Below are 16,951 nucleotides of genomic sequence, written 5' to 3'. Positions count from 1 at the left end.
AAGGTAAGTGTATATTACCCGTTAATTATATGAATAAAGTTATATCATGAATTTATTACTGTAAACAATGGGATTAACTTGATAGGTATAAACCTAATAAACAAACAATTAATCGTCGTACACAATTAATAATATATATATTTAAAATTCATCATATATTTAATTGCCTTTGAGGCTAATTGTTTCTATTACATCTATTCTCTCCTTTTTTGGGCTCTCGATTTGAAACGGTATAAATTGTTTTCTTATCCGTTTTGGATAACGGCTGCTTGTACTTTCGTTCTCTACCACCGTTTGCTCATTACTGTCGATTTTCATCTTATCATTTATGATGGTGTCTTTGTTTATTGAGTCTTGTATTGGGTCAATGTCTTTGGTCACCAATTCGTGTATAGGATCAATGTCTTTTGTATGGGCTCATTTTCATTCATTTGTGGTGTAGTTTGCACCACATAAAAGAATAACAGATATGTCATCAAGATTAGTAAGATGGTCATTACTACTAGCAAATTATGATTATGAATTGCAACTTCGAGGGACGAAAAAAAATAGTAATGCGGATATGCTTTCCCGGTTTCCAATTGACGGTAAGCCATCTGCTTGGGAAGAGTTAGATATTAATTTAATAGTATCGGATGCTCCACAATTTATTTCAGCGTTAGATATAAAAGCACACACAAGAAATGACCCGGTATTATCAAAGGTTTCACGTTACCTTACAACTGGATGGCCAAAGATGATAGAGGAAAATCTTAAACCGTTTTTCCAGCGCCGAAATGAACTCACGATGGAGGCAGGGTGTATATTATGGGGCTTAAGAACCATAATTCCAAAAAAATTACAAGTAAATATTTTGTCTTTTTTACATATGGGGCATCAGGGTTATACTAAAACAAAATTATTGGCACAAGAGAACGTTTGGTGGCCGAATATTAACGAAGATATCGAATTACACGGTAAGAATTGTGAATTATGTCAACAAAATAATCCTGGCAATAAAACGATCATAGGGAAATGGCCCTCCGCGAATAAACCAAGGGGAAGAATTCATTTAGATTTTGCCGCACCAATTAACGGAGATATATACCTAGTAATAATAGATAGTTTTAGTGAATGGCCTGAAATACAAAAAATGACAACGAATAATTTTACTGAAGTAAGAAAATTGTTGTTAAGACTTTTTGCTATTTTCGGTTACCCCAATACGATTGTTACGGATAATGGCCCCCCATTTCAAAGTAGAGAATTTAGTTTATTTTGCAAACAATTATCAATTAAAAATGTATATAGTGCCCATCCACCCTAGAACCAACGGAGAAGCGGAGCGATTAGTACAAACTTTTAAAAAATTTTTAAAAAAACATAATGATTATAATAAAATACAAGATTTTTTGTTTAATTATCGAAATACGCCACAAATAACCACAAAACAATCACCAAGTTCAATTATGCTTAAATTTCAACCCATAGGACCTTTACAATTAATAAAACCAGTTTATCCTCATCCATATATACCTTCAGTTACCAGGTTTTTTTAATATAAATGAAAAAAATATATGCAAAGGATTTTAAAAAAGATAATTTGATACCAGGTATCATCGTTAAAAGAACAGGACCAATGACGTTTTTAGTTGAAACTAAATTAGGGGTATGGAGAAGACATATTAATCAGTTAAAACATAGGTTCGACAACTCAGAATTAAAAAATAGAGAGGAGGGAAGAGAAGAAGAAACGATGCAAACTACACCACAAATGAATGAAAATCAGCCCATACAAAACTCAATGACTAAAGACATTGATCCTATACACGAATTGGTGACCAAAGACATTGACCCAATACAAGACTCAATAAACAAAGACACCATCATAAATGATAAGATGAAAATCGACAGTAATGAGCAAACGGTGGTAGAGAACGAAAGTACAAGCAGCCGTTATCCAAAACGGATAAGAAAACAATTTATACCGTTTTAAATCGAGAGCCCAAAAAAGAAGAGGATAGATGTAATAGAAACAATTAGCCTCAAAGGCAATTAAATATATGATGAATTTTAAATATATATATTATTAATTGTTTACGACGATTAATTGTTTGTTTTGTAAAATATATATATACTGCGGTACAAAAGGTAAAAAGTTGTTAAATTTATAATAAAAATTGATTTCATCACAGATTGCATTAATAACACTGTGTGACAAATTTCGACTTGATTTTTTGGGAGAAAATAAAATAAACATGTTTTAAGACAGTTTTTTATGCATATTCTAAATCCGCTGTCAGTTTTTTTCTAGCACGTCAGGTTTTTTATTTATTTTAGGTTAAAGTGGCCAAAAAGGTCATTTTTAGCACTTTTTGAAGGTATATAACTTCGGTTCTAATGATCCCTACAACTAAAAAAATATCTTAATTTTTGCAGCAAACTTTCCTTATTATTATTATACATTTTTTTATATAAGATCCTTACTCAATTTTTAAACAACCTATATTTTTTAAATTTAACTTTATTTTTAAAATCTTTTTTAATATAGCTTACTTTACGCGATTTTTTTCAAGAACGTTGGGACGATACTCCCATTCAGATACTATATAATGTCAAGCTGTTTTTGCTTGAATCGATGAACAAGCGCCATTCATCGGGCACCAATTCAATATTAAGTTGTAAAAAAAGTTGACCTAGATTGTTGGAATAGTATAAAAAATTTTCGTAAGAGAATAAATTTTTAAACGATGCTCCACGGAATCGGTATGAAATTCGAACTCCATTTTTTTTAAATTTCAAAATCATTAAGCCTTGAGGCTAAAAATTCGGACTTTCTTTTTGAAAGTTGTAAATTTCTGGTCTCTTGTGACATAAATAGCGAATCCTCTTCGGGATGATACTCATGATCAATATTGTCATTTTCCTGGCAACGTAATTTTTCCAGCTGCGAAATATTAAAAAGATGAACTGTTTGTTGTATGCATATTATATTTTACCGGATAAACAACCGACGAAATTTCAGGATAAAGAATTTTCTTCGTATTTTTTTTTGTTAAACCCAAATGTACTAATCGAGCAAAAATAACAATCCCACGAATGATTTCTTGCTACGTGCCAAAATGCAGGTTTCGAATAAGGCAAATATGACCGTTTTCCATTTACCCATGGATTAAAAGAATTATAACATGTTTTACATATGTAATTAGGGGCAAATGGTTTATCCAAATCGCAGAGCGGAATATTGTAATAAATTTCATAAATCCTTTGAATGATTGGAGAAGTTGGACATTTTTGTGCGGGCAATATATAGCCCGCACAGATGTAACAAAATTTAGAGACACACTTTAAACAAGGGGACCTCGGCATTAATTTTTTGTAGAATATTATATAAGGAGGGAATTTGAATAATATTTAAAATCCAATTTTAAAAAAAAATTAATAAAAGAAATTAAATGTTTATGAAAAATTAAGCGCGAAAAAATATTCTTTTCCTTTCTTCCTACTCGTTATTTGGCATTATTATTTATTGCCCATACTATGGGTTCAAGGTACTCCATTGGAAAATCATATATTTTGATATAAATTGATTAAAAAAACAAATATTCTTAAATACATCTAAAAAAGATAAATATTAATAAAAAATATTAAAAAATTACCAATTATTGCGTTTTAAATTAATTTTGCTTCAAAAATGCTCAATTCAAAAAGAGTACTAATTAAAAAAGTGGGTACAGATATCTGATTTTGGTAGAAATTGATCATAAATGCATAAAATATTACTAAATACAACTAAAAAAGATAAATATTACCTTAATTTTGCTTTAAAAATGCTTAATGCAGAGAAAATTCAATAAATGTACAAATTAAAAAGTTCGAAAATATCTGTACCGCCTTTTTTGATTTATAGATTTTGGTTGAATTTTCATGGCATAGAGTACTTTTGAAACATAATTAGAATTAATAGATAATCTTGAGCATATTTGAAGCAAAATTATATAAAATTTATTTTCTAAAGTTAATAATTTTGATAGTAATTTAAATTGAAAACTTAAGACCCCCAAAACGAAATTCTTTACCATTTTTCTCAAAAATAAATTAGTAAATTTATAAAGAAATATAAGTTTAACACTATCACCAATTTTCAGGGATTTTTATTCGATACTTTTTAAAATATATCCCTATAAAGACCTAAATTTTATCATTTTTGAGATTTCGAAAAGTTGTCTTTATACGATAATATTTTTAAAACTTGACGTGTAGGGAAAATTTGGAAAACGGATTCGAACTCAACGTCAAATTCTGCACCAAAACTTGTTTTTATTTTCTTCTCGCATTTTTCTTGTCACACAGTGTAATTGACTGATTGATATCATATTTTTATAATCATCAAACATTTTCTTAAAATTATTTAATATAGTTGTAACGTTGATATTATAAGACAGAGGTAGACAGTCAAAAAATTTCAATTTAAGTCTGGGATCTAATATAGCAGATATAATAGTATTTGTTAAATTATAATAAGACATTATTTTTTATTGAGCATTAATTACGTTTGTAAGTGTATTACCAAAAAGACTTGCTCAATTAATGAAATTAAAATGGGATGACCAGATTAAGGGTATGATTACTATTATAAGAGAAACAACTAAGTGAAGTATTTATCTATATTGAAATGCTAATTTTTATTTGTTAATATGAATGGGCTACATTAGAAAGAATACATACAAACTTGAAAACTTTTTATGATTTTACTGTTGCTATATCAAGGGAAACCTATCCTACCCTAAATCTGGTCATCCCATTTTTTATATTTCATTGAACAAGTCTTTTTGATAATACACTTACAAACGTAATTAATGCTCAATAAAAAATAGTGTCTTATTATAATTTAACAAATACTATTATATCTGCTATATTAGATCCCAGACTTAAATTGGAATTTTTTGACTGTCTACCTCTGTCTTATAATATCATCGTTACAACTATATTAAATAATTTTAAGAAAATGTTTGATGATTATAAAAATATGATATATCAATCAGTCAATTATAAATGCAATCAAATATGGATGTAATTTTTAAACAGAATGTCTTGCCAATTTCCGAAGTTGAAGCATATTATAAAGAAGCGAGAATTATGTCGAATAAAAACCCACTAAAATGGTGAAACTACACAGAGATCGTTTTCCAGTCTTATCTAAAATGGCGAGAGACTTATTATCAATACAAGGATCTTCAACCCCATACGACTCTTTTTTGTTGGAGCACATATGGTTACCAAAAATGTCTTTAAAAGAGGATACAATCTGAAAAACTTTGTGTTTAAAAAATTGGTTGTTATTAGATTTGTCTTCTACATTTTTCTACATTAAATATAAATATACTACATATGTATGCTTTTATTTTATCTTACTAAATAAAATTTGTTTGTCATTTATCCTTAGTTAAATTTTTCAAAATAAATTTAATATTCGATCTTTTTAATTTATGGTTAAAAAAAAATTTTCGAATCGAATCGAATAATCATTTTATTATTCGTACAAATACGAATAATTCCATTATTCGTATTTTTGTAGATATAATTAGTACCTTGTATATGAACAAATAATTGTAGGGAAATAAATCATCAAAAAGCTATGCAATCTAAAATAAGGTATGCAAAATTCACATCTAGTAATATTTTACATAGAAAGTGGTAAAAATTTTAGGTAAAATGTCAAATTTATAATTTTTCCATCATCAAATGAAGGAGAAATGTCTGGTTCGCCCGTCATTCTTGACGGGATAGCTACTAGTTTATTATAATTGTTGTATATGTGTTATAAATTGCATATAAAAATAAAACTTTCTTCATCTATCATAAAACAATTTTCGGAAGTTTTTCTATTATGAAGTTATTCGAATAAAAACAGCCTTTAACAACAATTTTAGAGATAATAAAATGTTTCTTCATTTTTCCACTAGGAAATTTTATTAAATAGGAATAATTTCGAATAATTCCTACAAATATTTTCCAATATATATTAATACTACAAATTATTTTAGTCGAATAATCTCGAATAATTCGATAGAATAATGGATAAAAATTATTCGACTATAATATTTTCCTTATTCGAATTCGATTCGAATAATTGTGTTATTCGTATTCGTAAAATACGAATCGAATATCGAATAACAAATAATTCGTTTTAGGTATACGGCCATTTATACTAGAGTTGTTAGTAAATATAATTAAAGAATAAAGTAAACGCGACCTACAAAATTAACGTCTTAAGGAGTTACAATTGAACTTTAGTTATCAATCGATTAAGCATGTCTGATGCTAACATCAATATCTATCAGGTATAGGAAAATTAGGTAAATAAAGCAAACGATGGAATTTTTCTAAATTTTATTTTCACTTATATTGAACAAAAGGTACCATAAATCCGCCATAAGGAGGGTTGTGCTAAACAGATGCCCGAACTACCAAAACCTCGGTTTCGACATTATAGGTGGTCATTCTAGGACATTGGAACAATGTAAAACTCAACCCGTCCACCCCAAGGACGGTATATTCATATCCCACCTGTTGGAAAACGGACCCGCAACCCTTTCCAATAGGATTTATGTCGGCGACCAAATTTTGGCCGTAAGTTTTAAGAAACTTATTATCTTTCTTTAAGAATGCGGAAGAGAAAATTTTGTCAATCAAATTTAGAGATGGTATAGGAATTAGGAAATGTGCATTCTTGTTTCTTAAAAATTTTGTAATAAACTGATTTATATCTCTTGCAAGTATACCTTCTTAGAGCAGAGTTCCCCATGGTTCTGAATTTTTGTTGCGAAGATGCGAGTTAGTTACTCATTATAATCAAATAGCTTGCTCAAGCTCAATCCCCAAGTAGAAAATGAAATACAGGGGTCAAAGTTTTAGGTCTGACCTGGATTTGAAAAATAATAATTTCAAGCCCTGCGCGGATTTTTATTTTTGATCTAGTTACGGCCCAGCCAATGAATTTTTAAAATTTCGTTATTTTGAATAATGCTGGCTGTATTATGCAAATTTTTTTTATGGTGAAATAAAAATTTTGAAAGTTATTGATGAATATTTTAGACTGATTACAATAAAATAATGGCGCACGGCTTGAAAATGCCTCCATGTCAACTCCAACAGAATTTTGGGAAGGGGACGGATCGATGGCGGTCGTTATTATGGGGGTATTTGTAACAAGGTGACCAATTTTCGTTAAGGATTTAGTCACATCAATAACAGAACCTAAAATTTAAAAAAAAGCATAATTTTTATTTTAACTAGAGGTCTGCAAATGGCAAAATTTTTAGTCCGTCCCAGTTGTGATTTGGATTTTCTCTCGGCCCTACCAAATTTGTACCCTGCTTAGTTTTATTTTTTTATAACTAAACCCTGTCCGGTTTTTAAAATTCAGAAATATATCCTATGGAAAAATAATGAATTATGATGAGGATTTATGTTTCATTATTTTCCTATTAAGGTAAAATAAACTCAAATTGTAGGAAAATAATATATAAATAAATGAATGCTCATGGTAGCAGGTTATAATTTAATCATTAAAATTATAAGCAAAATAAAATAGATTAAAATTAGGCTGTGGAATAATATTTTTGTTCCCTACGGGCATGATATCTAATTTTAACTAACTGATGAAAGCATCGAACAATAACAAAAGTAAATTATCGTTAAATGAAAATAATTGTAAAGAGGATACCTAGAGGTTTCTACTTACGATATATTAAAAAGATAATAATAATTATATAATGACTAAGGGAAACCTATCTCTGACTCGAGGTATATGATGGGTCCTAGTGGCGGGGATGACTTAAATTATATTTTACTAAAAACAAGGAGTTTATTATTTTTTAATTATAAACATTTTACAAGAATATTAATTATAACATTTTAAATTTATTGTTTACACCAAATTTTATTGAATGAATTGTATTAGAAAAAGTTGTCTTTACATAACCAAAAAAAATACATTATTGATTTACAGTTATATATATATATAACATAATGGTGTAGTTAATATAATTTAACATAATGGTGTAGTTAATATAATTTTATTTTATATAATTATATTAAAGATGACTTTGATGTTTTTATATAACAAAAAAGTTAAAAGAGATGCGATAAAAATTTTAAGAGTTCATGCATAAAATAATGCCGAAATGTTCATTAAAAAATGGTTCTTAAATAAATGATTAGAAGATTAATTACCAACAAAAACAAAATTTGGTGTTTTTAACAAAATATTTGAGTTTAAGGTCGGGCAGCGAGGGCCAGTCCTAGGTTTAAAAAATTCCGTCACGGGCTGGTTAAAGCCGAAAACATTTATTTTGAGCTCTACCCCACATAATATATATTCGGAATAACAACCTTTATTTAGTCACGAGATTCTGAGTAGCATTCCATATTTTTCATCATTTTAGAAAATTCATCTTTAGTAGTAGGGTGGTATTTTCTTAATTATTTTACCATGATATTCCATAAAGTTTTAATTATGTATAAATCAGGGCCCGATGCTGCTCCTGAATGTTGTTAAATGTAAATAGGCGAGTTCTTCCGAGTCCTGGTCGCAATAACTCAAACAAATCGAGTTTTTGAGTCAATTAGTCAATTCATTTTTTTGAGCCATGAACGCGAGTCTAGAAAATAAAAATCGACACATAAAAAAAGAAAGGTTATATCGGCGTAATTTTATTCCTTAAATCTAAATATTACATAAAAATTTATAGTATAAAATAAAATATGCGTTCATCTTGAATTAGTGTTGAAATTATAGTTAAATAATTATTAAAGAGTTTAAGACTTTAGCTAGTAAGAAAAGTGTGGTCTTTTAAATTGGTGCCGTGACCAGGATCTGAATTTGGTTCGGTTTTTAAAGATAAAATAAAATTTTTAATAAGGTAATTTTAAGGTAAAGTAAATTTTGGTAATATGAAATGGTCCTGTATTTTGATCAGTATAATGAGCCTCATCTTTTTGATAAAATATTCGTATATAAGGATCTTAATTATAAAATTTTGCGTAAAAACCTTCGTGAATTGGATATAGGCAATCATTTAATTACAATAGGATTATTGTTAGTTATCTATGTAATATATATTACATTAAAATTTTTAATAAAGAAATATACCGTTATTGTGACAAAGATATATAGTAATTTAAAGAAGGACACTGTGGTGTCGGATAATCAGTGCAATATTCAGAAAGTGTGGAGAGGTCAGTGCTGATGTTCCAAGAATCAAAATAAGTATATATATATAGTGATATATATGAATTGATTAATATGAAGAATAATTGTGATAAAAGCCAAATATGTGGCAAAAATGGTCCAAATGTAAATTTGATTTTTCGGTATTTTACTACTATATGATTACACTTGCAATCATATAGTCAGTGTAATTCACAATTTATGGCTACATGTCCCGGTTTTTTGCACTTAAAACACAAACGAGACCTGTCAGAATTATTTGTGGTAGTACCAGAAATTTTCCTTACATTAGAATTCTTTATTAATTTCTTTAACGGTAAACCCTCACAAAAATTTTGTTCTCTAACCATACAGGTTTCAACCTTGTGTCCTCTAGAGCCACAACGGTTGCACATAATATTGTTTCCAATATTCTTTTTAACATCAAAATTTCCATTAGATTTATATTTTTTCATTTGGACCATTTTTGCCACATATTTGGCTTTTATCACAATTATTCTTCATATTACAAATATATATCACTCTAAAAAATTCCTGGAATTTAGCCTCATATCAAATATTGCCCCTTAGTCTTACAGACTTTAACCCACTCGTTCTCTGATCAAAATACCATATTAACCTGTTTCTCCTCTCAATAATATTTTATCTCTCAATTTTTTTTGTAATTTTGTGCTGATTTTTTTAACACATTTGCTCACTGCTCAACCACCTAATTATTATCATCTCTGTTATTTGCAGCTTTGATCAATAACGCTCTTAAATATCTAAGCCCTTCTATTCTAAGCCAGATAGACCCCTGTGTGCGCTAAAAGAAATACCATTGTACGAAACCTCTTCTATAGCATACCATTGCCACCACTGCTAGGCAGCAATTTCTCTATAGAAGTTTCTCTCTTTTTTCTAGCGCAACCTAATTTTTCATATCCAAAGCATCTTATCTTGCTCCTATGATATTAATTATAAAGTTTTGCACAATGATATCCCAGTAGTCTTAGAATCTGATTTATAAACAAATAATCTTACAAAAATTACGCATGAACGTTGTTGCCGATCTATTAATATTCTCTTTATTGTATTTATTTTATCCTACAGGTCAATGAGGTGGATCTGACTCAATGTGGTCACGAGGAAGCCTCTAGAATACTCAAAAATGCTGGGGCCATCGTCACACTCTACCTGATGGAAAACCTTCAAGGTAATTTTAATGATTTTTATTTTATTTTTGATAAAAATACATTATTAATAAATGATAATTAGAGATTTATTTTACTTAATTAGTTGAACCTTTTTTTTGAATACTTGTTTTCGAAAATTAATTTATTTAAATTTTTTACATTGTAATAGCCAAAAAACCGAAATATTTTACAAATATATATAAAAATTCTTTAGATTATACATATTTTATATAAATGGTCATGTAACTAAAAAGATATTATAGTAGAAACCGCTTAAGGGCAAAATATCTCGTTAAAGGATTTTTTAAAAAATCTAAACATGATATAAAATTTAAAAAAATTAACTTTATGGTTTTTTTAAAAAATATTTATTATTAAATATATTGTCCATTATTCTTACATTTAAGTTTGATATATATACCAGTGGTTATCCCTTTCCAAGGCATTTATTTATTAAAATACTATAACAACTATTAACAGAAGTGGTTTTAGAGATTACCACAGCGGGCCAAAATATTGTCAGTCCGGTCGGATAACTTGTACAAAATATATTTTACGGACCGGGTTGAAAAATTTGTTAAAAATTTTTCACAAAACCGATCTGCGCTGACCTCTAAAAGGTATAGTTCAAAGCGAATTTTGTTTATATTTTAAAATACAATGTTGATTAAATGTGGCGCTAAACATCAGCTGAATAAATTAAATGTCAAAAGAAGCTTGTGCATTAAAGTAACAAATAAAGCAGTGCCATAGCTAGGGGGCGGAATAAGCACACTTTCTATTTAATGCTAAAAATTTCGAATCATAATTAATCGATATAACGTTGTTTATGCGGTGGATATAAGAAAAGACCTAAAACATTCTTTTTGTCAAAAATGGTGAATATTATTTTATATTAACAAATAGTGGTGACGGGACCGATGACACTAAATAATATAACATTATTACTGACACTATGTCAATATGAAATAAAATGGGACTAAATGAATGTCATTTTGATTAATTATAGAGTAAAGACCTCCAGGTCCAGACCAAAACCGGCCCCGATATACGAGTCGGGCCGGGCCTTATAATATCAATCAATCAGTTGGAAAATTATATAACGGAGCGTTAATAGTTATTTACTGCTCATATTTTTAATTTTCCCTTTAAAAGAACCTAGAAAATACAGTTATTATTCAAAATTTTATAACATCTGCCGTTAAAAGTATACATACATAAGAATTTGTTTTCGACACCATTTTGTGGTCTGCGCGTTAATTAAGGCTACGTACGGCCATACCAGGGCATCTGAGCGCATAAACTTAATAGAGAGCAAACCAAATAATTGAGTGTTTGCAAATTATCATTTCCAAAAATTTGGCTATTTCGAACGTTTGCAATTAAGATTTTATCATCTACTTAGTACTAGTTGTAGTATAGTTGGGTAATTAATATATTTTTAGTCGTTTAAACCAATTTTTAGCCGGCTAAACCGAGTTGTTAGCCGAAAACTATCACTTTTAGTCTGGGTTTTTCTTAAAAATATAGTACGAATTAAATATCATTAAAGGTAACCGATTTTCTCAAGCATGCAGCTATAGATTGAGCCGAATTAACCAACATTTAGCCATTACCTAAATATACTTTGTATATATTAATTTTGATGAATTCTCACATGGAAATTGAGTATCTGAGAAAATTTTAAAAATATATTTAATATTAAATTTATTTTTATAAAATTAAACAATTAGGAAGGGTATATTTTTAGTGGCTTCCACTTTATTAATCTTATCTGTATTACAAAGTTTTGTGGGCTTTGGAAGGGCCTCCCATAATTTACGTGCATTTTCCTTAGGATGGGTTGTGAACCAACATGCTAAATGAATGAAATCTCCCATTTTAAAATAAAACTACTCTATAATAATTACCAAACTCTCGATTTCTTAAATGCAAGCATGTAAGCTTTGGTATGGCCTCATAAATAACTATATTTACGTTTTTGTTTAAAAAAAAAATTATATTCTATTTTTTTTAGTAAGTATATTATTTTTAGAATTTAAACATATTTTAAAACAATTAGTTTATTATATGATAAATGTCATTTAGTCAACGCGCACACTATAGAAAATAGCGCCTAGAGCCGATTACGTATATTCATACTTTTAATGAAATGAATCTTCGATATTAATTCAATTAGTTCTATTTAATATAATGCATTGATTGTCAACCTATTGCCAAAATATTTCATATCTTTGGATGGAACGGATAAAAAAAAATTATATGGAAAATATAAAAATTCTTTAAAGGACTATATTAGAAAAATGGGCCAAAAGACAGAACATGTAACAGTAAATCTTTTAAAATTTTTTTATAATAATTCCAGATTTGCCATATTAAATCCAGCTAAAAAATGACAGTTCATGCTAATTAACATTGTCGCTTATTCAGCCTTTGCATTGTTTAGGGTTCGTTACCTAAAACAATTTTTTTGAATATTCAAAAAAAATATTATTTTTGATCTAGTTCCCATACATATGGATATAATAATAATAATACGTTTCCTTTATGACACATTACCAGAGAAAATCATCAACCTATAAATTCTAAATTGATAAAATTTGCTGTATTATAAAATGCCATAAAATCAATGATTTTTAAATATACGGAATGAGAAAAAATGAACAGAACCTCCAATATTTATTTGATTCTCTGTAATAAATTTTTTCGATAAAAATATACTCCAGAGTTTAGAAAATAGCTACAATATTATTTAATGATAACTATTTCCTCTCTTTCCTTTTTTTAAATTTATATGAATTGTTGCGCCAAACAAACTGTTCGAAAACAAAATTATATTTAAATCGTTTCATTTCAAGCCATAAATTGAAGGTTATAGTAGTTAAGTTGTTTTATTAAAAGAGATTTAAAAATAAATTTTGACCATGAAAATAAAATATTTAAAATGTTTTATTCTTATCAAAATCGATTTAAATAAATATGCTTTTATGGTTAAGAAAATAGTAATTTTTTTTATAAAGAAAATATCTAGCATAACAGCGTTCGGAGAAATAACTATTAAGAAAGTTGTAATCAATTTATAAACCACCAAAACTGATATAAAATTGTAACATTCTAACACTTCTTCATGTAGTTTGACCAGTCGAACAGCCGTTAAAGTTATTTAGATTTAATATGCTTCAAATAAAATTTCTTGTCGTTGGCCTGCTCAATTTATTTTTGAGCAACCGGGTCCGGGCCTAAAATTTTGAACACGGCAGCTCTAATATTTTTTTTGATTAATTTATATATTTTTTTAAACTAAAGCCAACAATGTATGCGCGTCGTATTTAGATATGCAATCCATGAGGATTTTAAATCTATAAATTTTTTATCATTTTTTGAGATCGATTTTTAAATTTGGAAAGTTTGATTTTGTCGGAAATGACGGCGTGAATTTCAAACAATGTTGCCCTGAGCTTTAATATTTAAAAAAAATATACAGATGTTTCTGACGAAAACTTTCTAAAATCCATAGGGTAAGGTACTCCACACAAATCGCAAAATTATAAGTCGAAAGTAAATCCCCACGGATTCCAAAACACGACATGCATAAGTAGTATAACAATAAATACTAAGTATAATATATTAATTTTATAAAAAAATCCTTTAGTCAATTTTAGTATTGTAGTTATTCTTAAATATTGATATGACAAAATTTTTTTATCAAAAAAAACTTCGTGATATATTAATAACAATAAAATCAAAAATTATGACAAATGCGTAAAAAAAATATATTTTATTTATTTTATTTTTGTTAAAAAAAATATGGAAAATTTGAAAAATATTCGTTCTCAAATTTATTTTTGGATTTGGATTTTCTAGACATTTTATAATCGGGTAAATAAATAAAATAACTAAGTATAAATTTTTGGCTGTCCTTTTTTTGATGCATTTTTCATGAATAATTTCCTCCTGTCGATCTTGAATAAAGACCATTTATTTAAATTGTAAAAACGTAAAATAAAAATAAGTAAATTGAGAAAAGGTTGGAAAAGAAATAAGCTTAGTTGGGATAATTATTTGAATTTGAAAGTGCTAAGCCAACCTTTTCATTATTTATGCTCAAAAGTTGCATGCTGGTGCTGAGTGAGTACCATATGAGCCCCATGTTTAGTAGTTTTCAAAATCATATTTATTCCCATAAAATCATATTTATTTATTTTTTATAGAAGTAATATTTTTTGTCAATTTATTGGGAATAGGATAAATTTTAAGTGGATTCAGTTGTTCATTCCATCTAATATTTCAATCACCGTTTTTTATCGATTTTAATTCCTTTCCGCTATTTTTTTATTTTTAAATAAAATAAATTTCATTTGAATTTATTTATTAATTTTGATTTCATTAGCGAGTCGTTGTTAATTGATAACTAATTTGTGCATCGTTGCTTTTTATGTATATCACAATTCTTGATTTAAGAGTTTTTTCTAAAGGATCATAGTGTAAACTATTTTCTTTCCCCAGTATATATAAGAATTCAATTTTAACTCGCTTTGCTGGACTAAATGTAACTATAATATTATTTTAATTAAGCAAAGATAATATTTATAAAAAAATACTCTCGATCTTGAAGATGACTATTCACAAATCAGGCTTTAAAATTAAGAGATTTCCGCGGGCTTTTAAAAATTACGTCAAAACCTAAGCTAGAAATTAATGAAACAACAAGAGGATTTAATTTTTTGTATACCCTCAAATACGAATGATTCGTATTTTTGAATGGAATAATTCCTTATTTCTACAAATAGTAAATGTTCGATACTAAAATTAAATTTTTTAAAAACATTTTCAAAAATGAAATAAAGGTGGATTATTAAAATTTAAAAAAGTGATTTATATATCTAGAAAAAAGTAAAAAATTATAATGTTTCGAAAATAACATGCTTTGCAGGTCTGAAAAGGTCCTCCATTTTTGTTATCAGGGCTGTGAACCTTCCTTCTAAAAAAATCCTGAACCCAGTTTGGGATCAGGGTTAATAATGACCGTAATCAAGAAATGAACGTTTGCGTATAATCTTAATGTATTTTTATTTTTTCTAGCAACTTAATGTTAATTTTTATTTTTCTATCAACTTTCCTATCCTCTTAATGTTAAATAAATAGATGGAGACTATATATCTTTAATGTAATCTTTCTTATATATGTTATTATTTTTTCAATTAATTTATATAATTAGATCTTATTGTGTTATTTTAAAAAGAATACTAACCTCACCCCAAATTATGGTAAGAATGAATATTATTAAATTTAAAATAGAAAATTAAATTTTTAGCCAATTGAAAAATAAACATTTATCTCATATTTATTTTAGCGTAAGTATTTATATTCAAAGAAAGTAAAATTTAATAATTTTTATATTACAATTTAGATTTAACAAATAAATTTAAATTATTTACCACCCCAAAATATGGCATTAAAAATTTTTTTTATATCTCAACCACAATATGGGAGCTCTGCAAATAATATATAAAACCTATTTATTAATATCTTCCCATGCCAGAAAATTAACCTCCCTCACTAATCCTAAGTACTTATTATAATTTAGATTTAACAAATAAATTTAAATTATATTTAGCCAATTGGAAAATAAACATTTATCTCATATTACCACCCCAAAATATGCCAGTATAAAAATTTTATCTCAACAACAATATTTGAATCTGGAAATGACATACAATACCAATTTATCAATATCTACCCTATATTTTTAATTACAATTTCATATATTTTAGGCTAAATTTAATAAAATAAATATAAAATTTTGTCATTTATTTTATATAAAAAAATGTATTTAAAAAAAATTTCATATAATAGTTCAAGATTTTATTATTCCCGTCATTCTTGACGGGTTATCAACTAATAATATAATAAATACTACAATTTAAAAAAATATTATATTTTATTAAATATATTATTTAGGTAATATCTTCTGAAATATATCGTCATTAAAACTTCCACTATTAAAAAAAAAATTATTTTTTTAAAAAAATGCTTGGAACCCTAATTTTTTAAAAAAGAATTCAGGCAGCCTTAGATTTTGGACGAATTTGTACCGTTCTCTGTTCGATTTGTACCGTTCTCTGTTCGATTTGTACCATCATCGTTATTGATATATTCAAAGAAAAAATTGGGGAGGGGGGACTTCACTGCAGCCTTCCAAGATAAATAAAAAGTATATAGGTCGATAGAGAGTTACCGTTTTCCAGATATTGACCGTTAAAGTTTTGACACCAAAAATTAAAAATACTCAAAATTACCCCTCCTCCCCCCCCCCTCCATTTTTAATTTTTTTTAATACAACGATAGAATAATTTAGCTTCAGAATAATTTTTATTTCCATTATTTATTTCTAAAATCAAATTTTAAACTTAAATTATAGCATGAAGTTAGCCCCCCCCCCTCCTCCTATATTGTAATTATTTAAATTTTTAAAACGGGATCGATTTATAGTGTTTTAAACTCGATTTCTACCATTATCGTTTTTTAAGATATTCGATTTCAAAGTTTTGGCTGTAAAAAT

The 16,951-nt window shown here is 27.5% G+C and overlaps 1 protein-coding gene across 3 annotated transcripts in view; it reads left to right on the top strand.

Moving 5' to 3' along the window:
* The window catches only part of LOC135931798 (disks large homolog 2-like), a 94,514-nt gene that overhangs the window by 60,323 nt on the left and 17,240 nt on the right, over positions 1–16,951 (top strand). For all 3 annotated transcript variants that reach the window (XM_065469094.1, XM_065469093.1, XM_065469095.1), the window contains 2 exons: positions 6,396–6,612; positions 10,307–10,409. In XM_065469094.1, the coding sequence (XP_065325166.1) occupies positions 6,396–6,612; positions 10,307–10,409 (320 nt within the window). The remainder of the gene's footprint in view (positions 1–6,395; positions 6,613–10,306; positions 10,410–16,951) is intronic.

The sequence above is a fragment of the Gordionus sp. m RMFG-2023 genome, chromosome 1, assembly GCF_954871325.1.
Source record: "Gordionus sp. m RMFG-2023 chromosome 1, tfGorSpeb1-WG-v2, whole genome shotgun sequence".
Taxonomy (NCBI): Eukaryota; Metazoa; Nematomorpha; class Gordioida; order Chordodea; family Parachordodidae; genus Gordionus; species Gordionus sp. m RMFG-2023.
The sequence above is the reverse complement of the archived record's forward strand: the minus strand, read 5'-3'. Positions and strand labels throughout refer to the sequence as shown.